The sequence below is a fragment of the Salvelinus alpinus genome, chromosome 12 (genome assembly GCF_045679555.1).
Source record: "Salvelinus alpinus chromosome 12, SLU_Salpinus.1, whole genome shotgun sequence".
NCBI classification, from domain to species: domain Eukaryota; kingdom Metazoa; phylum Chordata; class Actinopteri; order Salmoniformes; family Salmonidae; genus Salvelinus; species Salvelinus alpinus.
Genome location: NC_092097.1, coordinates 53,376,602 through 53,399,713, shown reverse-complemented (window position 1 = coordinate 53,399,713; position 23,112 = coordinate 53,376,602). Strand labels below are relative to the sequence as shown.

At 45.8% G+C, this 23,112-nt stretch overlaps 1 protein-coding gene across 1 annotated transcript; it reads right to left on the bottom strand.

The window, feature by feature from the left end:
* Window positions 1-15,406: 15,406 nt before the first annotated feature.
* Window positions 15,407-22,910, bottom strand: LOC139536356 (protein SSUH2 homolog). The gene is made up of 11 exons (XM_071336829.1): window positions 22,742-22,910; window positions 22,339-22,414; window positions 20,136-20,265; window positions 19,828-19,888; window positions 19,196-19,317; window positions 18,929-18,991; window positions 18,701-18,783; window positions 18,466-18,558; window positions 17,439-17,544; window positions 16,891-16,998; window positions 15,407-16,381 (listed from the first exon to the last, which is right to left on the bottom strand). The coding sequence occupies exons 1-11, from the start codon at window positions 22,893-22,895 to the stop codon at window positions 16,241-16,243; spliced, it is 1,137 nt and encodes a 378-aa protein (XP_071192930.1). The 5' UTR covers window positions 22,896-22,910; the 3' UTR covers window positions 15,407-16,240.
* Window positions 22,911-23,112: the final 202 nt, after the last annotated feature.

Here is a 23,112-nt window from a genome sequence, read left to right as displayed (position 1 = left end):
TGGAACGGTATGAAACACATCAAACATATGGAAACCACGTTAGACTCTGTTCCGTCTATTCCAGTCCAGCCATTATAATGAGCCCGTCCTCCTATAGCTCCTACCACCAGCCTCCACTGGTATTGACACAATATCGTAGTGTTTAGGTGGGGCATCGCAGGGGGGAGGAATCCGTTCAGTAGTATAAGAACATGACCCTGGGCTAAGATACCCTTTACGCTATCATCCTGAGCTAAGGTGGATTAGTAACCAGACTAGCTCCGTACAGCTTGGCACGGCTCTGTTCGGGCTCAGTAGTGTGGAAAGCTCTAGAGAAGACCTAGAGACGTAGACAGACCTGCTGCAGGATGCAACTGACAGAGGAGGCAGGATGCGGTTCAGGAGTATTGGGACAGGTCACAAGCAAGACTGAGAGAAGGCTCGCCTGTTGTAGGATGAGTATTGGGACAGGTCACAAGCAAGACTGAGAGAAGGCTCACCTGTTGTAGGATGAATATTGGGACAGGTCACTAGCAGGACTGAGAGAAGGCTTACCTATCGTAGGGTGAGTATTGGGACAGGTCACTAGCAAGACTGAGAGAAGGCTCGCCTGTTGTAGGATGAGTATTGGGACAGGTCACAAGCAAGACTGAGAGAAGGCTCACCTGTTGTAGGATGAGTATTGGGACAGGTCACTAGCAGGACTGAGAGAAGGCTCACCTGTTGTAGGATGAGTATTGGGGCAGGTCACTAGCAAGACTGAGAGAAGGCTCACCTGTTGTAGGATGAGTATTGGGGCAGGTCACTAGCAAGACTGAGAGAAGGCTCACCTGTTGTAGGATGAGTATTGGGACAGGTCACTAGCAGGACTGAGAGAAGGCTCACCTGTTGTAGGATGAGTCTTGGGACAGGTCACTAGCAGGACTGAGAGAAGGCTCATCTGTTGTAGGATGAGTATTGGGACAGGTCACTAGCAAGACTGAGAGAAGGCTCACCTGTTGTAGGATGAGTATTGGGACAGGTCACTAGCAGGACTGAGAGAAGGCTCACCTGTTGTAGGATGAGTATTGGGGCAGGTCACTAGCAAGACTGAGAGAAGGCTCACCTGTTGTAGGATGAGTATTGGGACAGGTCACTAGCAGGACTGAGAGAAGGCTCACCTGTTGTAGGATGAGTATTGGGACAGGTCACTAGCAGGACTGAGAGAAGGCTCACCTGTTGTAGGATTAGTATTGGGACAGGTCACTAGCAGGACTGAGAGAAGGCTCACCTGTTGTAGGATGAGTATTGGGACAGGTCACTAGCAGGACTGAGAGAAGGCTCACCTGTTGTAGGATGAGTATTGGGGCAGGTCACTAGCAAGACTGAGAGAAGGCTCACCTGTTGTAGGATGAGTATTGGGACAGGTCACAAGCAGGACTGAGAGAAGGCTCACCTGTTGTAGGATGAGTATTGGGACAGGTCACTAGCAGGACTGAGAAGGCTCACCTGTTGTAGGATGAGTATTGGGACAGGTCACTAGCAAGACAGAGAAGGCTCACCTGTTGTAGGATGAGTATTGGGACAGGTCACTAGCAAGACTGAGAGAAGGCTCACCTGTTGTAGGATGAGTATTGGGACAGGTCACTAGCAGGACTGAGAGAAGGCTCACCTGTTGTAGGATGAGTATTGGGGCAGGTCACTAGCAAGACTGAGAGAAGGCTCACCTGTTGTAGGATGAGTATTGGGACAGGTCACAAGCAGGACTGAGAGAAGGCTCACCTGTTGTAGGATGATTATTGGGGACAGGTCACTAGCAGGACTGAGAGAAGGCTCACCTGTTGTAGGATGAGTATTGGGACAGGTCACTAGCAAGACTGAGAGAAAGCTTACCTATTGTAGGATTAGTATTGGGGCAGGTCACTAGCAAGACTGAGAGAAGGCTCACCTATTGTAGGATGAGTATTGGGACAGGTCACTAGCAAGACTGAGAGAAAGCTTACCTATTGTAGGATGATTATTGGGGACAGGTCACTAGCAGGACTGAGAGAAGGCTCACCTGTTGTAGGATGAGTATTGGGACAGGTCACAAGCAAGACAGAGAAGGCTTACCTGTTGTAGGATGATTATTGGGGACAGGTCACTAGCAGGACTGAGAGAAGGCTCACCTGTTGTAGGATGATTATTGGGGACAGGTCACTAGCAGGACTGAGAGAAGGCTCACCTGTTGTAGGATGAGTATTGGGACAGGTCACTAGCAAGACTGAGAGAAGGCTTACCTATTGTAAGATGTGACAGGCAACTTGCTGTGGTGAGAACCTGCTGTGGTATTCCTGAGATGCCTTCGTGGAGGCATCACAGATCTCCTGGTCAGGGAAACCCACGATGGGGTACACCTGAGGGAGAGGTCATCTGGAAATAGAGTTCTACTAACATCCCAATACAATATATGGCATCCTCATCGTTATGATCAGAGGCGAGAGATTTGTAGTCTGGTCTGGTCTCAGATATGATGTACTTGAACCAACTCTTCTGACTAACCTAACAACCTCAGGAGTTAGCTAAAGAACACACAGCTCTATGATCCAGGCAAAAATAAAAATAGATTTTTACCTGAATATTTTCATGCACAAAGAACGCATACCCAGACACCTTCTCAAACATCTCCAAGGGGAACTCAGGACAGTCAGTCCGGTACAAACACAAACACGTGGTTCTTCCTATGCGGATAAGAGGAGACACAGGATGTTACTGTTGACAGTATTACCAGCTACAACAACACACTGCAGTTTACTGGACAATAGCCTTTAGTTCCAAGTCCTGTTTATTCAGCTGGTCTTGTGACTTATTTTGTACACAGTTGGATTAACAACATGGTGTAACAACCTAGATCACAAAAGGAGTGCCTCACGCCACAACGTACTAGTACCACGTGACCGTCAGCTGAATGTAGTGAATCAGATTTCTATAGACTGGTCAGAACAGTAGAGCAGAGTGGATTGGAGCAGAGTAGAGTGGAGTAGAGTGGAGTAGAGCAGAGTACAGGGGAGTAGAGCAGAGTACAGCAGAGTACAGCAGAGTAGAGCAGAGTACAGCAGAGTAGAGCAGAGTACAGCAGAGTAGAGGGGAGTAGAGCAGAGTACAGCAGAGTAGAGTGGAGTAGAGCAGAGTACAGCAGAGTAGAGGGGAGTAGAGCAGAGTACAGCAGAGTAGAGGGGAGTAGAGCAGAGTACAGCTCAGTTACCATGTGATGGTAAGCTGAATATAGTGCATGAGGTTCGTGTTGCCATGTCCATGGTAGGTGGGGCAGGTCTTGTTGCAGGTCTTGTTGCCATGTCCATGGCAGGTGGGACAGGTCTTGTTGCAGGTCTTGTTGCCATGTCCATGGCATATGGGACAGGTCTTGTTGCCATGTCCATGGTAGGTGGGACAGGTCTTGTTGCCATGTCCATGGTAGGTGGGACAGGTCTTGTTGCCATGTCCATGGTAGGTGGGACAGGTCTTGTTACCATGTCCATGGTAGGTGGGGCAGGTCTTGTTGCCATGTCCATGGTAGGTGGGACAGGTCTTGTTGCCATGTCCATGGTAGGTGGGACAGGTCTTGTTGCCATGTCCATGGTAGGTGGGGCAGGTCTTGTCACCATGTCCATGGTAGGTGGGACAGGTCTTGTTGCCATGTCCATGGTAGGTGGGACAGGTCTTGTTGCCATGTCCATGGTAGGTGGGACAGGTCTTGTTACCATGTCCATGGTAGGTGGGGCAGGTCTTGTCACCATGTCCATGGTAGGTGGGACAGGTCTTGTTGCAGGTCTTGTTGCCATGTCCATGGCAGGTGGGACAGGTCTTGTTGCAGGTCTTGTTGCCATGTCCATGGCATATGGGACAGGTCTTGTTGCCATGTCCATGGTAGGTGGGACAGGTCTTGTTGCCATGTCCATGGTAGGTGGGACAGGTCTTGTTGCCATGTCCATGGTAGGTGGGACAGGTCTTGTTACCATGTCCATGGTAGGTGGGGCAGGTCTTGTTGCCATGTCCATGGTAGGTGGGACAGGTCTTGTTGCCATGTCCATGGTAGGTGGGACAGGTCTTGTTGCCATGTCCATGGTAGGTGGGGCAGGTCTTGTCACCATGTCCATGGTAGGTGGGACAGGTCTTGTTGCCATGTCCATGGTAGGTGGGACAGGTCTTGTTGCCATGTCCATGGTAGGTGGGACAGGTCTTGTTACCATGTCCATGGTAGGTGGGGCAGGTCTTGTCACCATGTCCATGGTAGGTGGGACAGGTCTTGTTGCCATGTCCATGGTAGGTGGGGCAGGTCTTGTCACCATGTCCATGGTAGGTGGGACAGGTCTTGTTGCCATGTCCATGGTAGGTGGGGCAGGTCTTGTCACCATGTCCATGGTAGGTGGGACAGGTCTTGTTGCCATGTCCATGGTAGGTGGGGCAGGTCTTGTCACCATGTCCATGGTAGGTGGGACAGGTCTTGTTGCCATGTCCATGGTAGGTGGAGCAGGTCTTGTTTCCATGTCCATGGTAGGTGGGGCAGGTCTTGTTGCCATGTCCATGGTAGGTGGGACAGGTCTTGTTGCCATGTCCATGGTAGGTGGGACAGGTCTTGTTGCCATGTACATGGTAGGTCGGACAGGTCTTGTTGCCATGTCCATGGTAGGTGGGGCAGGTCTTATTTACATGCCCATGGTAGGTGGGGCAGGTCTTGTTGCCATGTCCATGGTAGACACCATTCTGTATACATCTGGCCCTTCTTTGGACACTGTGTTAACAAACCTCCAAATGAGCTTCAATGCCATACAACACTCCTTCCGTGGCCTCCAACTGTTCTTAAACACTATTAAAACTAAGTGCATGCTTTTCAACCGATTGCTGCCCGCACCGCACGCCCGACTAGCTCCACTACTCTGGACGGTTCTGACTTTGAATATGTGAGCAACTACAAATACCTAGGTGTCTGGTTAGACTGTGAACTCTCCTTCCAGACTCACATTAAGCATCTCCAATCCAAAATTAAATCTAGAATCGGCTTCCTATTTCTCAACAAAGCCTCCTTCACTCATGCTGCCAATCATACCCTCGTAAAACTGACTATCCTACCGATCCTCGACTTCGGCGATGTCATTTACAAAATAGCCTCCAACACTCTACTCAGCAAACTGGATGCAGTCTATCACAGTGCCATCCGTTTTGTCAGCAAAGCCCCATATACTACCAACCACTGCGACCTGTATGCTCTCATCGGCTGGCTCTCGCTACATATTCGTCGCCAGACCCACTGGCTCCAGGTCATCTATAAGTCTTTGCTAGGTAAAGCTCCGCCAGCTCACTGGTCGCCATAACAACACCCACCTGCAGCACGCGCTCTAGCAGGTATATCTCACTAGTCATCCCCAAAGCCAACACCCCTTTGTATGCCTTTCATAACAGTTCTCTGCTGCCAATGGAACGAATTGCAAAAATCGCTGAAGTTGGAGACTTATATCTCCCTCACTAACTTTAAGCATCAGCAATCTGAGCAGCTTACCGATCGCTGCAGCTGATGATGTGCAAGTAGAGATACTGGGGTGCAAAAGATCAAGAGGGTAAGTAATAATATGGGGTAGTTGGGTGTGTTATTTACAGATTGGCTGTATACAGGTACAGTGATTGGTAAGCTGCTTTGTGTGCTTGTCTCAACCAGTCCTTTGTGTGTGTGTGTGTGTGTGATATAGTAGAACTCAGGGCCCCAGATATAGCAGAACTCAGGGCCCCAGATATAGCAGAACTCAGCGCCCCAGATATAGCAGAACTCAGGGCACCAGATATAGCGGAACTCATATTGAAGTTTGTGTAGGCAGTTCTCGGTTCTAGAACCAGGCAACAAAGACACACACTGTATGGATAACAACAGTCCTGTTTTGGGCTTATTGATCAAATAGCCTCATAATTGGAAATGTTCTCTCTCAATGAGACAAACAAGAGTACAGTCGTGGCCAAAAGTTTTGAGAATGACACAAATATTAAGTCTGCTGGCTCAGTTTGTATGATGGCAATTTGCATATACTCCAGAATGTTATGAAGAGTGATCAGATGAATTGCAATTAATTGCAAAGTCCCTCTTTGCCATGCAAATGAAGTGAATCCCCCCCAAAGAATTCCACTGCATTTCAGCCTTGCCACAAAAGGGCCAGCTGACATCATGTCAGTGATTCTCTCGTTAACACAGGTGTGAGTGTTGATGAGGACAAGGCTGGAGATCACTCTGTCATGCTGATTGAGTTCGAATAACAGACTGGAAGCTTCAAAAGGAGGGTGGTGCTTTGAATCATTGTTCTTCCTCTGTCAACCATGGTTACCTGCAAGGAAACACGTGCCGCCATCATTGCTTTGCACAAAAATGGCTTCACAGGCAAGGATATTGCTGCCAGTAAGATTGCACCTAAATCAACCATTTTATCGGATCATCAAGAACTTCAAGGAGAGCGGTTCAATTGTTGTGAAGAAGGCTTCAGGGCGCCCAAGAAAGTCCAGCAAGCGCCAGGACCGTCTCCTAAAGTTGATTCAGCTGCGGGATCGAGGCACCACCAGTACAGAGCTTGCTCAGAAATGGCAGCAGGCAGGTGTGAGTGCATCTGCACGCACAGTGAGGCGAAGACTTTTGGAGGATGGCCTGGTTTCAAGGGCAGCAAAGGAGCCACTTCTCTCCAGGAAAAACATCAGGAACAGACTGATATTCTGCAAAAGGTACAGGGATTGGACTGCTGAGGACTGGGGTAAAGTCATTTTCTCTGACAAATCCCCTTTCCGATTCTTTGGGGCATTTGGAAAAAAGCTTGTCCGGAGAAGACAAGGTGAGCGCAACCATGAGTCCAGTGTCATGCCAACAGTAAAGCATCCTGAGACCATTCATGTGTGGGGTTGCTTCTCAGCCAAGGGAGTGGGCTCACTCACAATTTTGCCTAAGAACACAGCAATGAATATAGAATGATACCAACACATCCTCCAAGAGCAACTTCTCCCAACCATCCAGGAACAGTTCGGTGACGAACAATGCCTTTTCCACCATGATGGAGCACCTTGCCATAAGGCAAAAGTGATAACTAAGTGGCTCGGGGAACAAAACATAGATATTTTGGGTCCATGGCCAGGATACTCCCAGACCTTAATCCCATTGAGAATTTGTGGTCAATCCTCAAGAGGCGGGTGGACAAACAAAAACCCAAACTCTGACAAACTCCAAGCATTGATTATGCAAGAATGGGCTGCCATCAGTCAGGATGTGGCCCAGAAGTTAATTGACAGCATGCAAGGGAGGATTGCAGAGGTCTTGAAAAAGAAGGGTCAACACTGCAAATATTGACTCTTTGCATCAACTTCATGTAATTGTCAATAAAAGCCTTTGACACTTATGAAATGCTTGTATTTATACTTCAGTATTCCATAGTAACATCTGACAAAAATATCTAAAGACGCTGAGGCAGCAGACTTTGTGAAAATTAATATTTGTGTCATTCTCAAAACTTTTGGCGACGACTGTATAACCACAGAAATATAATTGTCGTTTTGTAACTGATCAAATAGAGTTATCATTGAAAACTCTCTCAATTAGGCAAACAACTTCACAACATAACATTACAAGCTGGTAGGCTTGAGTCATGGAAATGGGTTTAGAGGGGAGTAGAGGACTGGACAGCGTTCCTTCTCTCCCACAGGAAAAACAAACATTCCCTCGGGAGGGAGAGGACCGGAAGCTATATTGTCATCCACCAACACTCCACTTCTCATGACCCAGGATCTCTGGATCATGTTGGACTTGAAAGGTCTAGGCTCGGGAGTGGCACCCTTCAGTTCAGTCAGGCGAGTTTTAAACGAAACAAGAACTGGAAGGTGGGAGAGTTGAGCTGAGCAATTATATATTATTAACCAAAAAATCTTAGATAATAATCCCATTATTAGTAACTATTGTGGTATATTTACATACATTCATTGTATTACCATTAACTTGCTGTGTAAACACTGTTCGAGGAAACTAGTTAGTCCTCACATGACCCAGAAGTTACACAGACTCAGTTAATATGGAGGAGCTCCTAGATCCAGATGGTTGGACACGTGCTGCAAACTCTGTTGGAAAACACACACGTACTGTATGTACAGGACACAATACAGTGTGTAATACTTAGTACAGGACACAAAGAGTATGTAATACTTAGTACAGGACACAAAGAGTATGTGGTACTTAGTATAGGTCACAATACAGTGTGTAGTACTTAATACAGGACACAAAGAGTGTGTAATACTTAGTACAGAACACAATACAGTGTGTAGTACCTAGTACAGGAGGACCAAAGTGCAGCGTGGTGTGTATTCATTTGAATTCGAATACTTGAAACCAAGAACAAAACAATAAACCGACAAATGAACGAAGACGCAACAGTCCCGAATAGTGAACACCAAACACAGGAACAGGAACAATCACCCACAACCCACAATACAAAACAGGGTACCTAAATATGGTTCCCAATCAGAGACAACGACTAACACCTGCCTCTGATTGAGAACCATATCAGGCCAAACACATAGAAATAGACAAACTAGACATACAACATAGAATGCCCACTCAGATCACACCCTGACCAAACAAAACATAGAAACATACAAAGCAAACTATGGTCAGGGCGTGACAGTACCCCCCCCCCCCCCCCCTAAGGTGCGGACTCCGGCCGCAAAACCTAAACCTATAGGGGACGGTCTGGGTGGGCATCTGTCCGCGGTGGAGGCTCTGGCGCGGGACGTAGACCCCACTCCACCATAGTCATTGCCCGCTTCAGTAACCTCTTTGGAGCGGCGTCCCTCGCCGCCGACCTTGGACTGGGAACCCTAATAAAGGGCCCCACTGGACTGAGGGGCGGCTCAGGACAGACGGGAGGCTCTGGCGGCTCAGGACTGGAGGGAGACTCTGGCGGCGCTGGACTGGAGGGAGACTCTGGCGGCGCTGGACTGGAGGGAGACTCTGGCGGCGCTGGACTGGAGGGAGACTCTGGCGGCGCTGGACTGGAGGGAGACTCTGGCGGCGCTGGACTGGAGGGAGACTCTGGCGGCGCTGGACTGGAGGGAGACTCTGGCGGCGCTGGACTGGAGGGAGACTCTGGCGGCGCTGGACTGGAGGGAGACTCTGGCGGCGCTGGACAGGAGGGAGACTCAGGCGGCGCTGGACAGGAGGGAGACTCAGGCGGCGCTGGACAGGAGGGAGACTCTGGCGGCGCTGGACAGGAGGGAGACTCAGGCGGCGCTGGACAGGAGGGAGACTCAGGCGGCGCTGGACAGGAGGGAGACTCAGGCGGCGCTGGACAGGAGGGAGACTCAGGCGGCGCTGGACAGGAGGGAGACTCAGGCGGCGCTGGACAGGAGGGAGACTCAGGCGGCGCTGGACAGGAGGGAGACTCAGGCGGCGCTGGACAGGAGGGAGACTCAGGCGGCGCTGAGCAGGCGGGAGCACCTGTAGTGAGGAGACGGAGAGACAGCCTGGTGCGGAGGGCTGATGCGTGGAGGTGGCACCGGATAGACCGGACCGTGAAGGCGCACTGGAGGTCTCGAGCACCAATCCTGCCCAACCCTACCTGGCTGAATGCTACTCGTAGCCAGGCCAGTGCGGCGAGGTGGAATAGCCTGCACTGGGCTGTGCTGGTGAACCGGGGACACCATGCGTAGGGCTGGTGCCATGTACCCCGGCCCGAGGAGACGCACTGGAGACCAGATGCGCTGAGCCGGCTTCATGGCACCTGGCTCGATGCCCACTCTAGCCCGGCCGATACGAGGCGCTGCTATGTGCCGCACCGGGCTCTGCCTGCGCACTCTGCCTCACGGCATAACACGGTGCCTGCCCGGTCCCTCTCTCTCCACTGTAAGCACGGGGAGTTGGCTCAGGTCTCCTACCTGACTTAGCCACACTCCCCGTGTGCCCCCCCCAAGAAATTTTTGGGGCTGCCTCTCTGGCTTCCAGCCGTGCTTTCGTGCTGCTTCCTCATACCGCCGCCTCTCCGCTTTCGCTGCCTCCAGCTCAGCCTTGGGGCGGCGATATTCTCCAGCCTGTGCCCAGGGTCCCTTGCCGTCCAGAATCTCCTGCCAGGTCCAGGAGTCCTGCGATCGCTGCTGCTGCCCGTTACCACGCTGCTTGGTCCTTTGGTGGTGGGTGATTCTGTCACGTTCTTCGTCGGACGAAAGAGAGGAGGACCAAAATGCAACGTGGTGTGTATTCATTTTAATTAGAATACTTGAAACCAAGAACAAAACAATAAACCGACAAATGAACGAAGACGCAACAGTCCCGAATAGTGAACACCAAACACAGGAACACAGGAACAGGAACAATCACCCACAACCCACAATACAAAACAGGCTAGCTAAATATGGTTCTCAATCAGAGACAACGACTAACACCTGCCTCTGAGAACCATATCAGGCCAAACACATAGAAATAGACAAACTAGACATACAACATAGAATGCCCACTCAGATCACACCCTGACCAAACAAAACATAGAAACATACAAAGCAAACTATGGTCAGGGCGTGACCGTAGTACTTAGTACAGGACACAATACAGTGTGTAGTACTTAGTACAGAACACAATACAGTGTGTAGTACTTAGTACAGGACACAAAGAGTGTGTAGTACTTAGTACAGAACACAGTACAGTGTGTAGTACCCAGTACAGGACACAATACAGGGTGTAGTACTTAGTACAGAACACAATACAGTGTGTAGTACTTAGTACAGGACACAAATAGTATGTAGTACTTAGTACAGAACACAATACAGTGTGTAGTACTTAGTACAGAACACAATACAGTGTGTAGTACTTAGTACAGAACACAATACAGTGTGTAGTACTTAGTACAGAACACAATACAATGTGTAGTACTTAGTATATGACACAATACAGTGTGTAGTACTTAGTATATGACACAATACAGTGTGTAGTACTTAGTATATGACACAATACAGTGTGTAGTACTTAGTATATGACACAATACAGTGTGTAGTACTTAGTACAGGACACAATACAGGGTGTAGTACTTAGTACAGGACACAAAGAGTATGTAATACTTAGTACAGAACACAATACAGTGTGTAGTACTTAGTACAGAACACAATACAGTGTGTAGTACTTAGTACAGAACACAATACAGTGTGTAGTACTTAGTATATGACACAATACAGTGTGTAGTACTTTGTACAGAACACAATACAGTGTGTAGTACTTAGTATATGACACAATACAGTGTGTAGTACTTAGTATATGACACAATACAGTGTGTAGTACTTAGTACAGAACACAATACAGTGTGTAATACTTAGGCGCCTTTGTTATACGTTTGCGCAAAACATCATGCACAGTGATTTGATACCCATGTGTAAGAATCAAAGGGAAACGTGGCAATATAATTCCATTCCAGGGCCTATACAGCTCTGTTCAAAAGTAGTGCACTACACAGCACCACCTACTTATAACCAGGGCCTATACAGCTCTGTTCAAAAGTAGTGCACTACACAGCACCACCTACTTATAACCAGGGCCTATACAGCTCTGTTCAAAAGTAGTGCAATACACAGCACCACCTACTAATAACCAGGGCCTATACAGCTCTGTTCAAAAGTAGTGCACTACACAGCACCACCTACTAATAACCAGGGCCTATACAGCTCTGTTCAAAAGTAGTGCACTACACAGCACCACCTACTAATAACCAGGGCCTATACAGCTCTGTTCAAAAGTAGTGCACTACACAGCACCACCTACTTATAACCAGGGCCTATACAGCTCTGTTCAAAAGTAGTGCACTACACAGCACCACCTACTTATAACCAGGGCCTATACAGCTCTGTTCAAAAGTAGTGCACTGTTATGAGATGTGGATTTAAGATAATATATATACTGTAACATGTCAGTTACCAGAGGCCTTTATCCTATTCAATTTACAGTAAGGACAAAAGCATATTTAGCATGTGTATGTGTGATCTCTGCAGGAATTAAACCTGTAACCTTGGTGTTGCTAGATCCATGCTTAGCCCTAGATCAACACACTGTGATAACGGATGGCAGCAGGAGAAGGCTAGGAAGTAAAGCTTGATTAGCATTCATACAATGTGCCTAAAAATACATCACTGAGACAGAGAGTTAAGTTAAGTGAAAGATAATCCAATAGAATAGAGATGGAAGAGTGGTCTGAAAAGCAGGACCCATACTGCAGCACAAAACCAAGAGGATGTACAGTGTCTTCAGAAATTATTCAAACCCCTTGACTCTTTCCCCATTTTGTTTTGTTACAGCCTTAACAGGGTTTACATTGATATGTTGTGTCACAGGCCTACACACAATACCCCATAATGTCAAAGTAGAAAAATGTTACATATGAATTTTTTTAAATAAAAAATGAAAAGCTGAAATGTCAACCCCTTTGTTATGGCAATCCTAAATAAATTCAGAAGTAAAAATGTGCTTAACAAGTCACATAATAAGTTGCATAGTGTGAAATAGTGTTAAAATGATTTTTGAATGACTACCTCATCTCTGTACCCCACACAGAGGGGTACAGTCGAGCAGTGAATTTCAAACACAGATTTAACCACAAAGACAACGGGGGTTTTCTAATGCCTCACAAAGACGGGCGCCTGTTGGTAAGCAGACATTGAATATCTCTTTGAGCATGTTGAAGTTATTAATTACACTTTGGATGGTTTATCAATACACCCAGTCACTACAAAGATACAGGCATCCTTCCTAACTCAGTTGCCGGAGAGGAAGGAAACCGCTCAGGGATTTCACCATGAAGCCAATGGTGACTTTAAAACAGTTACAGTTTAATAATGACTGATAGGAGAAAACTGAGGATAGATCAACAACATTGTAGTACCAACATTGTAGTAACTCCACAATGCTAACCTAATTGACAGAGTGAAAAGAAGGAAGCCTGTACAGCAAAAAATTGTTCCAAAACGTGCATCCTGTTTGCAATAAGCATGGTTGGTTCCTGTATGTGACTAACTGATACCATACCAGGCTTCTTACCTTGAAGCTGAGATATTGTGTCACACGTTGTAGTTCCCAGAGCAATGTTCTGCCAAATTGCTTATGAGTTGATTGTGTTGTTTCCTCTGTGCAGTCAACCAGTCACTAGCATGAACCCAACCAAGACGGGTCATTACAAAAGCAGCAGAATGCTAAACATACGATCACATACACACAGTAACATTTCTATCACAATTTCTAAAAACATGTTTTCACTTTGTCATTATGGGGTATTGTGTGTCGATGGTTAAGACCGTTTGTGTTTTATTCATTTTGAAGTCAGGCTGTAACACAACAAAATATGGAATAAGTCAAGGGGTATGAATACTTTGTGAAGGTGTTGCAGGCCTACTGTATACAAGGAAAAAGCAGACGCAGACAGAACTACCTGGCCAAAAGTATGTAGACAAGCCTTAAAATTAGTGGCTTCGGCTATTTCAGCTGCACTGGTTGCTGACAGGTGTATAAAATCGAGCACACCGCCATGCAATCTCCATAGACAAACATTGGCAGTAGAATGGCCTTACTGAAGAGCTCAGGGTCTTTCAACGTGACCTGATAGAGCTGCCCCAGTCAACTGTAAGTGCTGTTATCGTGAAGTGGAAACATCTAGCAGCAACAATGGCTCAGCTGCAAAGTGGTAGACTACACAAGCTCACAGAATGGGACTGCTGAGTGCTGAAGCACGTAGCGTGTAAAAAAATGTCTGTCCTCGGTTGCAACACTCACTACCGAGTTCCAAACTGCCTCTGGAAGCAACGTCAGCACAAGAACTGTGTTTCCATGGCCGAGCAGCCGCACACAAGCCTAAGATCACCATGCGCAATGCCAAGCGTCGGCTGGAGTGGTGTAAAGCTTGCCGCCATTGGACTCTGGAGCAGTGGAAACGCATTCTCTGAAGTGATGAATTACGCTTCGCCATCTGGCAGTCAGACGCACGAATCTGGGTTTGGCGGATGCCAGGAGAACGCCTCCTGCCCCAATGCATAGTGCCAACTGTAAAGTTTGGTAGAGGAGGAATAATTTTTTATTGTTCGGGCTAGGCCCCTTAGTTCCAGTGTAGGGAAATCTTAAACCTACAGCGAACAATGACATTCTAGACGATTCTGTGCTCCCAACTTTGTTGCAACAGTTTGGGGAAGGCCCTTTCCTGTTCCAGCATGATAATGTCCCCGTAAATACCTCCCTCTGCAACTGGATCCTGAACTTCCTGGCGGGCCGGTCCCAGGTGGTAAGGGTAGGTGACAACACATCCGCCCCGCTGATCGTCAACACAGGAGCCCCTCAGGGGTACGTGCTCAGTCCCCTCCTGTACTTCCTGTTCTCTCATGACTGCACGGCCAGGCACGACGCCAACACCATCATTAAGTTTGCTGATGACACAACAGTGGTAGGCCTGAACACCGACAAGACAGCCTATACGTAGGAGGTCAGAGACCTGGCCGTGTGATGCAAGGACAGCAACCTCTCCCTCAACGTGATCAAGACAAAGGAGATGATTGTGGACTACAGGAAAAGGAGGACCGAGCACGCCCCCATTCTCATCGACGGGGCTGTAGTGGAGCAGGTTGAGAGCTTCAAGTTCCTTGGTGTCCACATCACCAACAAACTAACATGGTCAAAGGACACCAAGACAGTCCTGAAGAGGACACGACAAAACCTATTCCCCCTCAGGAGACTGAAAAGATTTGGCATGGGTCCTCAGATCCTCAAAAGGTTCTACAGCTGCACCATCGAGAGCATCCTGACTGGTTGCATCACTGCCTGGTATGTCAACTGCTCGGCCTCCAACCTCAAGGCACTACAGAGGGTAGGGTGCGTACGGCCCAGTACATCACCGGGGCCAAGCTTCCTGCCATCCAGGACCTCTATACCAGGCAGTGTCAGGCCCTAAAAATTGTCAAAGACTCAAGCCACCCTAGTCATAGACTCTCTCTGCTACTGCATGGCAAGCGGTACCGGAGCACCAAGTCTAGGTCCATGAGGCTTCTAAACAGCTTCTACCCCCAAGACATAAGACTCCTGAACATCTAATCAAATGGCTACCCAGACAAATAATAAAATGCAAATGAATTACTTACAAATCATACAATGTGAATTTCTGGATTTTTGTTTTAGATTCCGTCTCTCACAGTTGAAGTGTACCTATGATAAAAAATTACAGACCTCTACATGCTTTGTAAGTAGGAAAACCTGCAAAATCGGCAGTGTATCAAATACTTGTTCTCCCCACTGTAAATGAACTTTTCTCTTTGAAGTTTGAATGATTTTTCACATAAATCAGTATTTCATTATATAATAAGAATAACACATTTGCTCTTTATTGACTGTACTGAAGTATATGTAACAAGAAGGAATCAGAAATGCAGCAATTTCCTTTCAATAGCCTTTAGTTTTTCTATATTTATTTTATTTTGTATTTAACCTTTATTTAACCAGGAAGGGCTCATTGAGATTTAAAATCTATTTTTCAAGAGCGTCCTGGCCAAGATAGGCAGCACCAAGTCATTACAAAAATTACAGACAAACATGAAAAACTACAAGTAATCTAGTAAAGACCATAGAATTCACAAGAGTATAACAAAATCAAAAACAGCAAATTAAAAACATTGACAGGTCAGGGAATCAGCCTCAAAATCCTTCATCAGTGATTTAAAAAACACCAATCGGGACAAGTTCTTCTAGTTTAAAATTATTTTATAAGGTGTTCCAAGACGATGGCGCAGTGTACATAAAATACCTTTTATCAAATTCAGTTCGGACATTTGGAACAGTTAGCAGGATAAAGTCCAGCGAACGAAGAGAGTACCCACCACATTTCTGAACAATAAAAAAAAGATATTTGCATAAAGTAATTTACTTGTGAAAAATTGAAAGTTGAAACAAAAAACAAATTCCTGAAATTCCAGGGCTGCATTAATTATTATAAAAATAAACAACAACATGAAGTATACTGATCAGAATACACTTAGCCCTAAACACCTGAGAGGGTAAAAGGCCCTAAAGAACTACCTACAATACCTACCTAACTAACTAGCTAACTAACTAACTAGCTAACTAACTAACTAGCTAGCTAACTGATAAACACAACCTTTTTTCATACTGAGCTGAACTAAGTCGAGTCAAGGCAAGCTGTATTGGGCTGGCCTGGTGACGCATCCACCAAAAGGGGTATGGTTAAGTGGCTGGCTGGCTGGCTGGCTGGCTGGCTGGCTTGACTGGTTACATGATAGAGCAGCAGCAGGTGGCAGGGTAGTCAGGAACTTTGACCTGGTGTTCGTTCCCATAGATATAGTAAACATGGATGCCTCCCTTCCACTTGTAGGTCACCTTGGTGATGGGAATCAACTCGATGGTTTGTTGCTGAAACAACAACAGAAGAGTGAGACCATTTATCTTATTAGTTGATCGACAGGTGATGATCAATAAGCAGTACGGGGCTCAAAGGGGCAGTTTCCTGGTTTCCTGTACACAGATGAAGCCTAATCCGGGACTAAAATGCATTTTAAATGAAGATTCTCCAACGAGTTTACTTTTAAGTTCAGTAATAGGCTTAATCAGTGTCCGGAAAACCACCCCCAAAAGGGTTTAAAGTTGAGAAACATGGCTAACAGATGTTGTCATATCCTGTGTACAAATATTATAACTTCTGCTTGTAAAGTTGCCTGTACTGTACCTGTTACTGTAACACAGTGGTTCTCAAACCTCTCCTCGGTTGTAGTCCTGAACTAACTCACTTGATTCAACTAGTCAAGGGCTTGATAATTCGTTTACAACTTGAATTAGGTGCGCTACTTTTGGAATAGTTCAAATACATGGAACGGCTGCGGGTCCCAGAGGTTTGAGAACCGCTGGTATAACAAATATTGTACCTGTTGAAGGATGCGAGAGTTCTGGGAGTATTTAGCCTGGTGTTCTCTAACCAAACGGTCTGAAGCCTGGGATAAAGACGGATCTGGGAAGCCATACACTGGATACAGCTGATGAACAGAGGAATGTGATGATGTCACACAACATTTCCGTAATATGTCAGAGAATATAAAACAATTTTTTAACCAATAGAAAAAAAATACTAAAATGTCACGTGTTGCTTAGTTTACAAGGGGAACCTAACAAGGGCAAACGTTTTGCACTGTAGTAAAACATTTTGGAACGAAAACCGTTTAAACGCTCTGCCACATGACTTAAAAGCTGTTGAGTTCTGTTTTGTTCTTAAACAGAAGTTGTAGTTAAGCAAGGGAGCAGAGAGACATTTCAACGTTTTTAAATGGTTTCCAGGAGGGACTGACCTTGTAAAGCAGGGTCAAAACATGTCCAATAAGAAATGTTTGTTTTTATTGCAAAAAATGTTTGGTTGGAAAGCATTTTTGCTACGGTGATCACTAATGAATACACCCAGTCTGTTTTGTTCCTTCCTTACCATGTACTGGGCGTTTTTGAAGAGTGTCTTTCCCGTCACATCGCTCAGATTGTTAACCTCCAGCCCACTGTTCTGCTCCACAACATAGTCTTCAACATTATTCTTCCTGAAATAACAACAAAATCCTCAACATTATCCTTCCTGAAATAATATCAGTCCTCGACATTATCCTTCCTGAAATAATATCAGTCCTCGACATTATCCTTCCTGAAATAATAACATAGTCCTCGACATTATCCTTCCTGAAATAATAACATAGTCCTCGACATTATCCTTCCTGAAATAATAGCATAGTCGTCGACATTATCCTTCCTGAAATAATAACATAGTCCTCAACATTATCCTTCCTGAAATAATAACATAGTCCTCGACATTATCCTTCCTGAAATAATAACATAGTCCTCAACATTATCCTTCCTGAAATAATAACATAGTCCTCAACATTATCCTTCCTGAAATAATAAAATGGTTGTACACCATTTGTATACCAAATTTTATGACCCTTTCTGGTTTCCGAACCATCCTCTCTTAATAAGAAGATATGATTTACAGAAACATGTGTACCTCATAACTCACCATTCAACTTAAATAAACTAAAAACGATAAATTGTGAACACATTAGGAAAAGTGCATATTGCGTTGCAGTTACAATTACAATCAACTTTGCATATTCAATCATTTTTGTTCTGTGTCTCTAAATGAATCTCTTTGTATATAACTATACAAAAAATATCTTAATAAGTTTAAATGTTTACTATAAATCTCTTAATAAGTAAACAAATGTTACCTTTTTTTTTTTTTTACAATTTTACAAAAAATATATTATTAAGTGTACCGTTAAAAAAATATTTTACTAAAAATCTCTTCATAAGTTTTCAATTTTATAAAAAATATCTTACTAACTTCACAATTTGATGAACATGTCAAAGTTGACAATTTTATAAAAACATTTCTTAAAAAATGTACACTTTTATTATAAATCTCTTAATGAGTTTATAATTTTATTTTAAAAATCCCAAGGACTCACCACTCGACTTTAAGGTTGATGTAGGTCAACAGTTGCCGCTTGCCCTTGCAGGTCTCACATTCTTTAGTCCCGTTACCATGACATTTAGAGCAGCTAGAGACACAAACAACATCAAGTCAATAAGATAAGTCTGTATAGATGTCTGTACTGTACACCTTAAAAAGAGGCAGATTGATTTGAAGAGTGTATTTTGTCATTGTATTATTATTTCAAAATGAATGAATGAATGACTTACTTCTCCTTTCCTCTTTGATTGCATTGGCTGCAGGGACTATCTCCTCCCCGTCTGCCAGATCCATTGCAGACCCAACAAGCTTTCTAAATGAAGAATCAATGGATAATTGTAAAGAGGTGTGTGTGTGTGTGTGTGTGTGTGTGTGTGTGTGTGTGTGTGTGTGTGTGTGTGTGTGTGTGTGTGTGTGTGTGTGTGTGTGTGTGTGTGCGTGTGTGTGTGCGTTCTTACCGTTCCAGACCCATTGCACTCATGGCAGGGCATCTTTCCAGAGGCACTACAAGTGTGGCAGGGCTGCACAAACAGAGACAGCGTCATCAAACCAAACCTCACTCATACATCTTACCCTCTCTTGTAGCTTACTTGTTGATCTATTCTTAGAATAAGTCCGAAAAAAAAATATGACTAATCTGTCCATTCCTGGCCAATTATAGTCAAACCTGGAATACAGCCACAATAGAAAATAACCCTTTGTGATTCAAACAGACAGACAAACACCTTGTTAGATGATGTGTAAGGGACTTTTATGTTCTCCTCGTGGTTTTGGAACAGGGAGGGACCTGTCACTGCGATTTCCCACGGCCGGGGGGCAGTCTGTGTGTAGAAGTCTGCTGGTTCACCTGTCAGGTACAGGAAACACAAGTTATGGTTAGATCCATAAGGACTGCTGAGATCCTGAATGGATCCATAAGGACTGCTGAGATCCTGAATGGATCCATAAGGACTGCTGAGATCCTGAATGGATCCATAAGGACTGCTGAGATCCTGAATGGATCCATAAGGACTGCTGAGATCCTGAATGGATCCATAAGGACTGCTGAGATCCTGAATGGGAAAGAATATAAGGACAGATGGTAATGACTATAAGCAGACCTGGGTTCAAATAATATCGGTTTTCTTTCAAATAGTTTTCCCTGCACTTGACTGAGCTTGCCTGGCACAACGGTATCAATGGCATAGTCCCAGAAGTACAAACCCCGCTCATCTGACACTCCCAGGCAACTCAATCAAACGCTCAAAGTATCTGAAAGAACCAAGTTCTGGTAGGGAGCATGATGGGTAGTGTAGTTTACCAAGTTCTGGGGATGAACCAAGAACTGGTAGGGAGCATGATGGGTAGTGTAGTTTACCTTCATAAGGCTTGGTGGCCCACTCTGTAGATCTAGACTCTGTGAATGTCTCCAAACGGTACTGTGGACAGTAAAAACACAATAAGCACATAAGGTTGTGGGGCATCAGTTTATTTTCCCTATTATTGGGGGGGGGGGGGGGGGGGGGGGTTTAGCGATGAGAGCAAAACAGTAGCTCCACCTGACATATTGTCCTCTTTAAGCATGAAAAAGAAACAACACATTGTTTTAATGTACTTAATTCTACAAACATATTAAGTCATTATAATAATACATGTACTGAAAAGAAAAGATGGACGGTCTGTTACCCGATAGGTGTTGAACGCCTGCATGTTAGTGATCACTCCATCCTTGGCGGGGGCATTGTTATAGCAGCAGTAACCAGACGCGTACATTATAAAACGCTCCCGCGCCACATCTTCAGTGATGGAGGGGATGCTAGACAATATGAGAGAAGGTGAGCCTCATCAAGATGACACACCAGAACAGGGTTGGCTGGTAATGCATTGTTGACACCCTTTCTCTAGCCTGACTGCCTATCTGGTAATGCATTGTTGACACCCTTTGTTTAGCCTGACTGCCTATCTGGTAATGCATTGTTGACACCCTTTCTCTAGCCTGACTGCCTATCTGGTAATGCATTGTTGACACCCTTTCTCTAGCCTGACTGCCATTCTGGTAATGCATTGTTGACACCCTTTCTCTAGCCTGACTGCCATTCTGATAATGCATTGTTGACACCCTTTCTCTAGCCTGACTGCCTATGTGGTAATGCATTGTTGACACCCTTTCTCTAGCCTGACTGCCTATGTGGTAATGCATTGTTGACACCCTTTCTCTAGCCTGACTGCCATTCTGGTAATGCATTGTTGACACCCTTAGTCATTGCAAGACGACACCTCTTGTTGTAGTACCCCAAGTTTCTGGTCAAGAATTCTATCTGATTTTCTATTGAAAATCAATCCACCTCCACTTCGTGTCTGGAAAGCCCTTAATGGTGCCCTGTCCTCTACAGATTTAATCAATGAACAAAGACATGGTCGTCCAGACTGGTAGGCCATGATGACAGAGCAAAACGCCCAACATTGTCTAAGAGAATAATCTTGGGTCAATTTAGCATTTTCCCCACTAATATTCAAGGTTAGGATTAGAGAGGGGAAGCTCATTCTAGATCTGTACCTACGGGAAACTTCACTCCCGGGCCTGAGACAATTTTGATCCAAAATGATGTTAGCCTTGTTAAAGCAGAATGATCTCACAAACATTTACATTTACATTTTAGTCATTTAGCAGACGCTCTTATCCAGAGCGACTTAGAGTAGATCGTATACATTTTATTTTATTATTATTATTATTTTTTTTACATACTGAGACAAGGATCCCTACCGGCCAAACCCTCCCTACCGGCCTAACCCTCCCTACCGGCCAAACCCTCCCTACCGGCTAAACCCTCCCTACCGGCCAAACCCTCCCTACCGGCCAAACCCTCCCTACCGGCCAAACCCTCCCTACCGGCCAAACCCTCCCTACCGGCCAAACCCTCCCTACCGGCCAAACCCTCCCTACCGGCCAAACCCTCCCTACCGGCCAAACCCTCCCTACCGGCTAAACCCTCCCTACCGGCCAAACCCTCCCTACCGGCCAAACCCTCCCTACCGGCCAAACCCTCCCTACCGGCTAAACCCTCCCTACCGGCCAAACCCTCCCTACCGGCTAAACCCCCTACCGGCCAAACCCTCCCTACCGGCTAAACCCCCTACCGGCCAAACCCTCCCTACCGGCCAAACCCTCCCTACCGGCCAAACCCTCCCTACCGGCCAAACCCTCCCTACCGGCCAAACCCTCCCTACCGGCCAAACCCTCCCTACCGGCCAAACCCTCCCTACCGGCCAAACCCTCCCTAACCCGGACGACGCTATGCCAATTGTGCGTCGCCCCACGGACCTCCCGGTTGCGGCCGGCTGCGACAGAGCCTGGGTGCGAACCCAGAGACTCTGGTTGCGCAGCTAGCACTGCGATGCAGTGCCCTAGACCACTGCGCCACCCGGGAGCATAGCATTCCGTCTGGTTGCACAAGGCTAGTGCTATACAGCATGCTCCGGGGTGAAGTTTCCCCTAGGTACAGATTCAGGATCAGCTTCCCCTCCTTTCTAACCTTAACCACTAGTTGGGAAATCACAAAGCATCTAGGGGGCAACGTCACCCTACACCGTGTTGCAAGAAATCCAAAAGGTTAGATTCACACAGGGATCAAACATGTATAAACTCACTCTACCTTACTGTAAGTCGCTTTGGATGAAAGCATCTGCCAAATAGCATACAATACATTACCTCCACATTTAACAAGGAATACATCAATCCATTACTCTCTGTGTGTGTGTGTGTGTGTGTGTGTGTGTGTGTGTGTGTGTGTGTGTGTGTGTGTGTGTGTGTGTGTGTGTGTGTGTGTGTGGAACATCATTCTAAACCTAGTGTCCATGTCATAATGTAATGTTAGGGATGGGTCAATACTTCCAGTCTTGTTGTACGGGTGCAGGCTCTGGATCCCGATTCGGGTGCAAGGGCATCGGTGGGGGGAGATATCCACCTATAGAGACACAAAGGCATTAGGTAATTCAAACATATTTTCATCAATGATTAAATATGAAAACGAAGCATACTGAAACTCTATGATGAATCCTATTGTTGTTCACCTGGTATGAATGATCTCAGGGATCCCACTTGATAACTTCATAAGGGTTTTTTACATTTTGCTCATCTCTAAACAGTCAATAGTCATAACATTATAATACGAGACTGACTTCACTCAAATTCATAATAACATCCCAAATGTTTTTCAAGAATCTTAGACATTATAAAATGGCCACGATGATGATGTTGAGTATCTTTAGAGGGTGCTGATGATGACACCTACCTCCTCCGCCAGATAAAGTGTCCTCGTACCCGGGTACGTTGCCAAACATGCTAGCTGGGGGAACCATGGGGCCTGGGGCGGGCACCGGGGGGGCATAGAGCGCTGAAAGATAGAAAAACAGCCTTATCCTGTGTTTTGGTAAACATTCCTTCATTCACAACAGTCCATGCATGTATCAGGAGTGAGGAGTCACCAGTACTTGATTGAAAGAAGCTTTAGTTTTAGTTAAGGAGACAAATGTAAAAAACACACATACTGTAACAAAGCAAACATTTTTGTTTTATTCTATAAACTACTGACAACATTTCTTCCAAATATTGTCATTTAGAGCATTTATTTGCAGAAAATAACAACTGGTCAGACCTCAAATA

Excerpts from the sequence above, each read along its gene's own strand:
- LOC139536356 (XM_071336829.1), bottom strand. The coding sequence starts at position 22,895 with ATGAAGGAATGTTTACCAAAACACAGGATAAGGCTGTTTTTCTATCTT. Across the intron at positions 18,992-19,195 it reads CTTACACATCATCTAACAAG|CCCTGCCACACTTGTAGTGC; the intron begins GTGTTTGTCTGT and ends CTGTTTGTGCAG. Across the intron at positions 17,545-18,465 it reads ATCAACCTTAAAGTCGAGTG|GAAGAATAATGTTGAAGACT; the intron begins GTGAGTCCTTGG and ends TTGTTATTTCAG.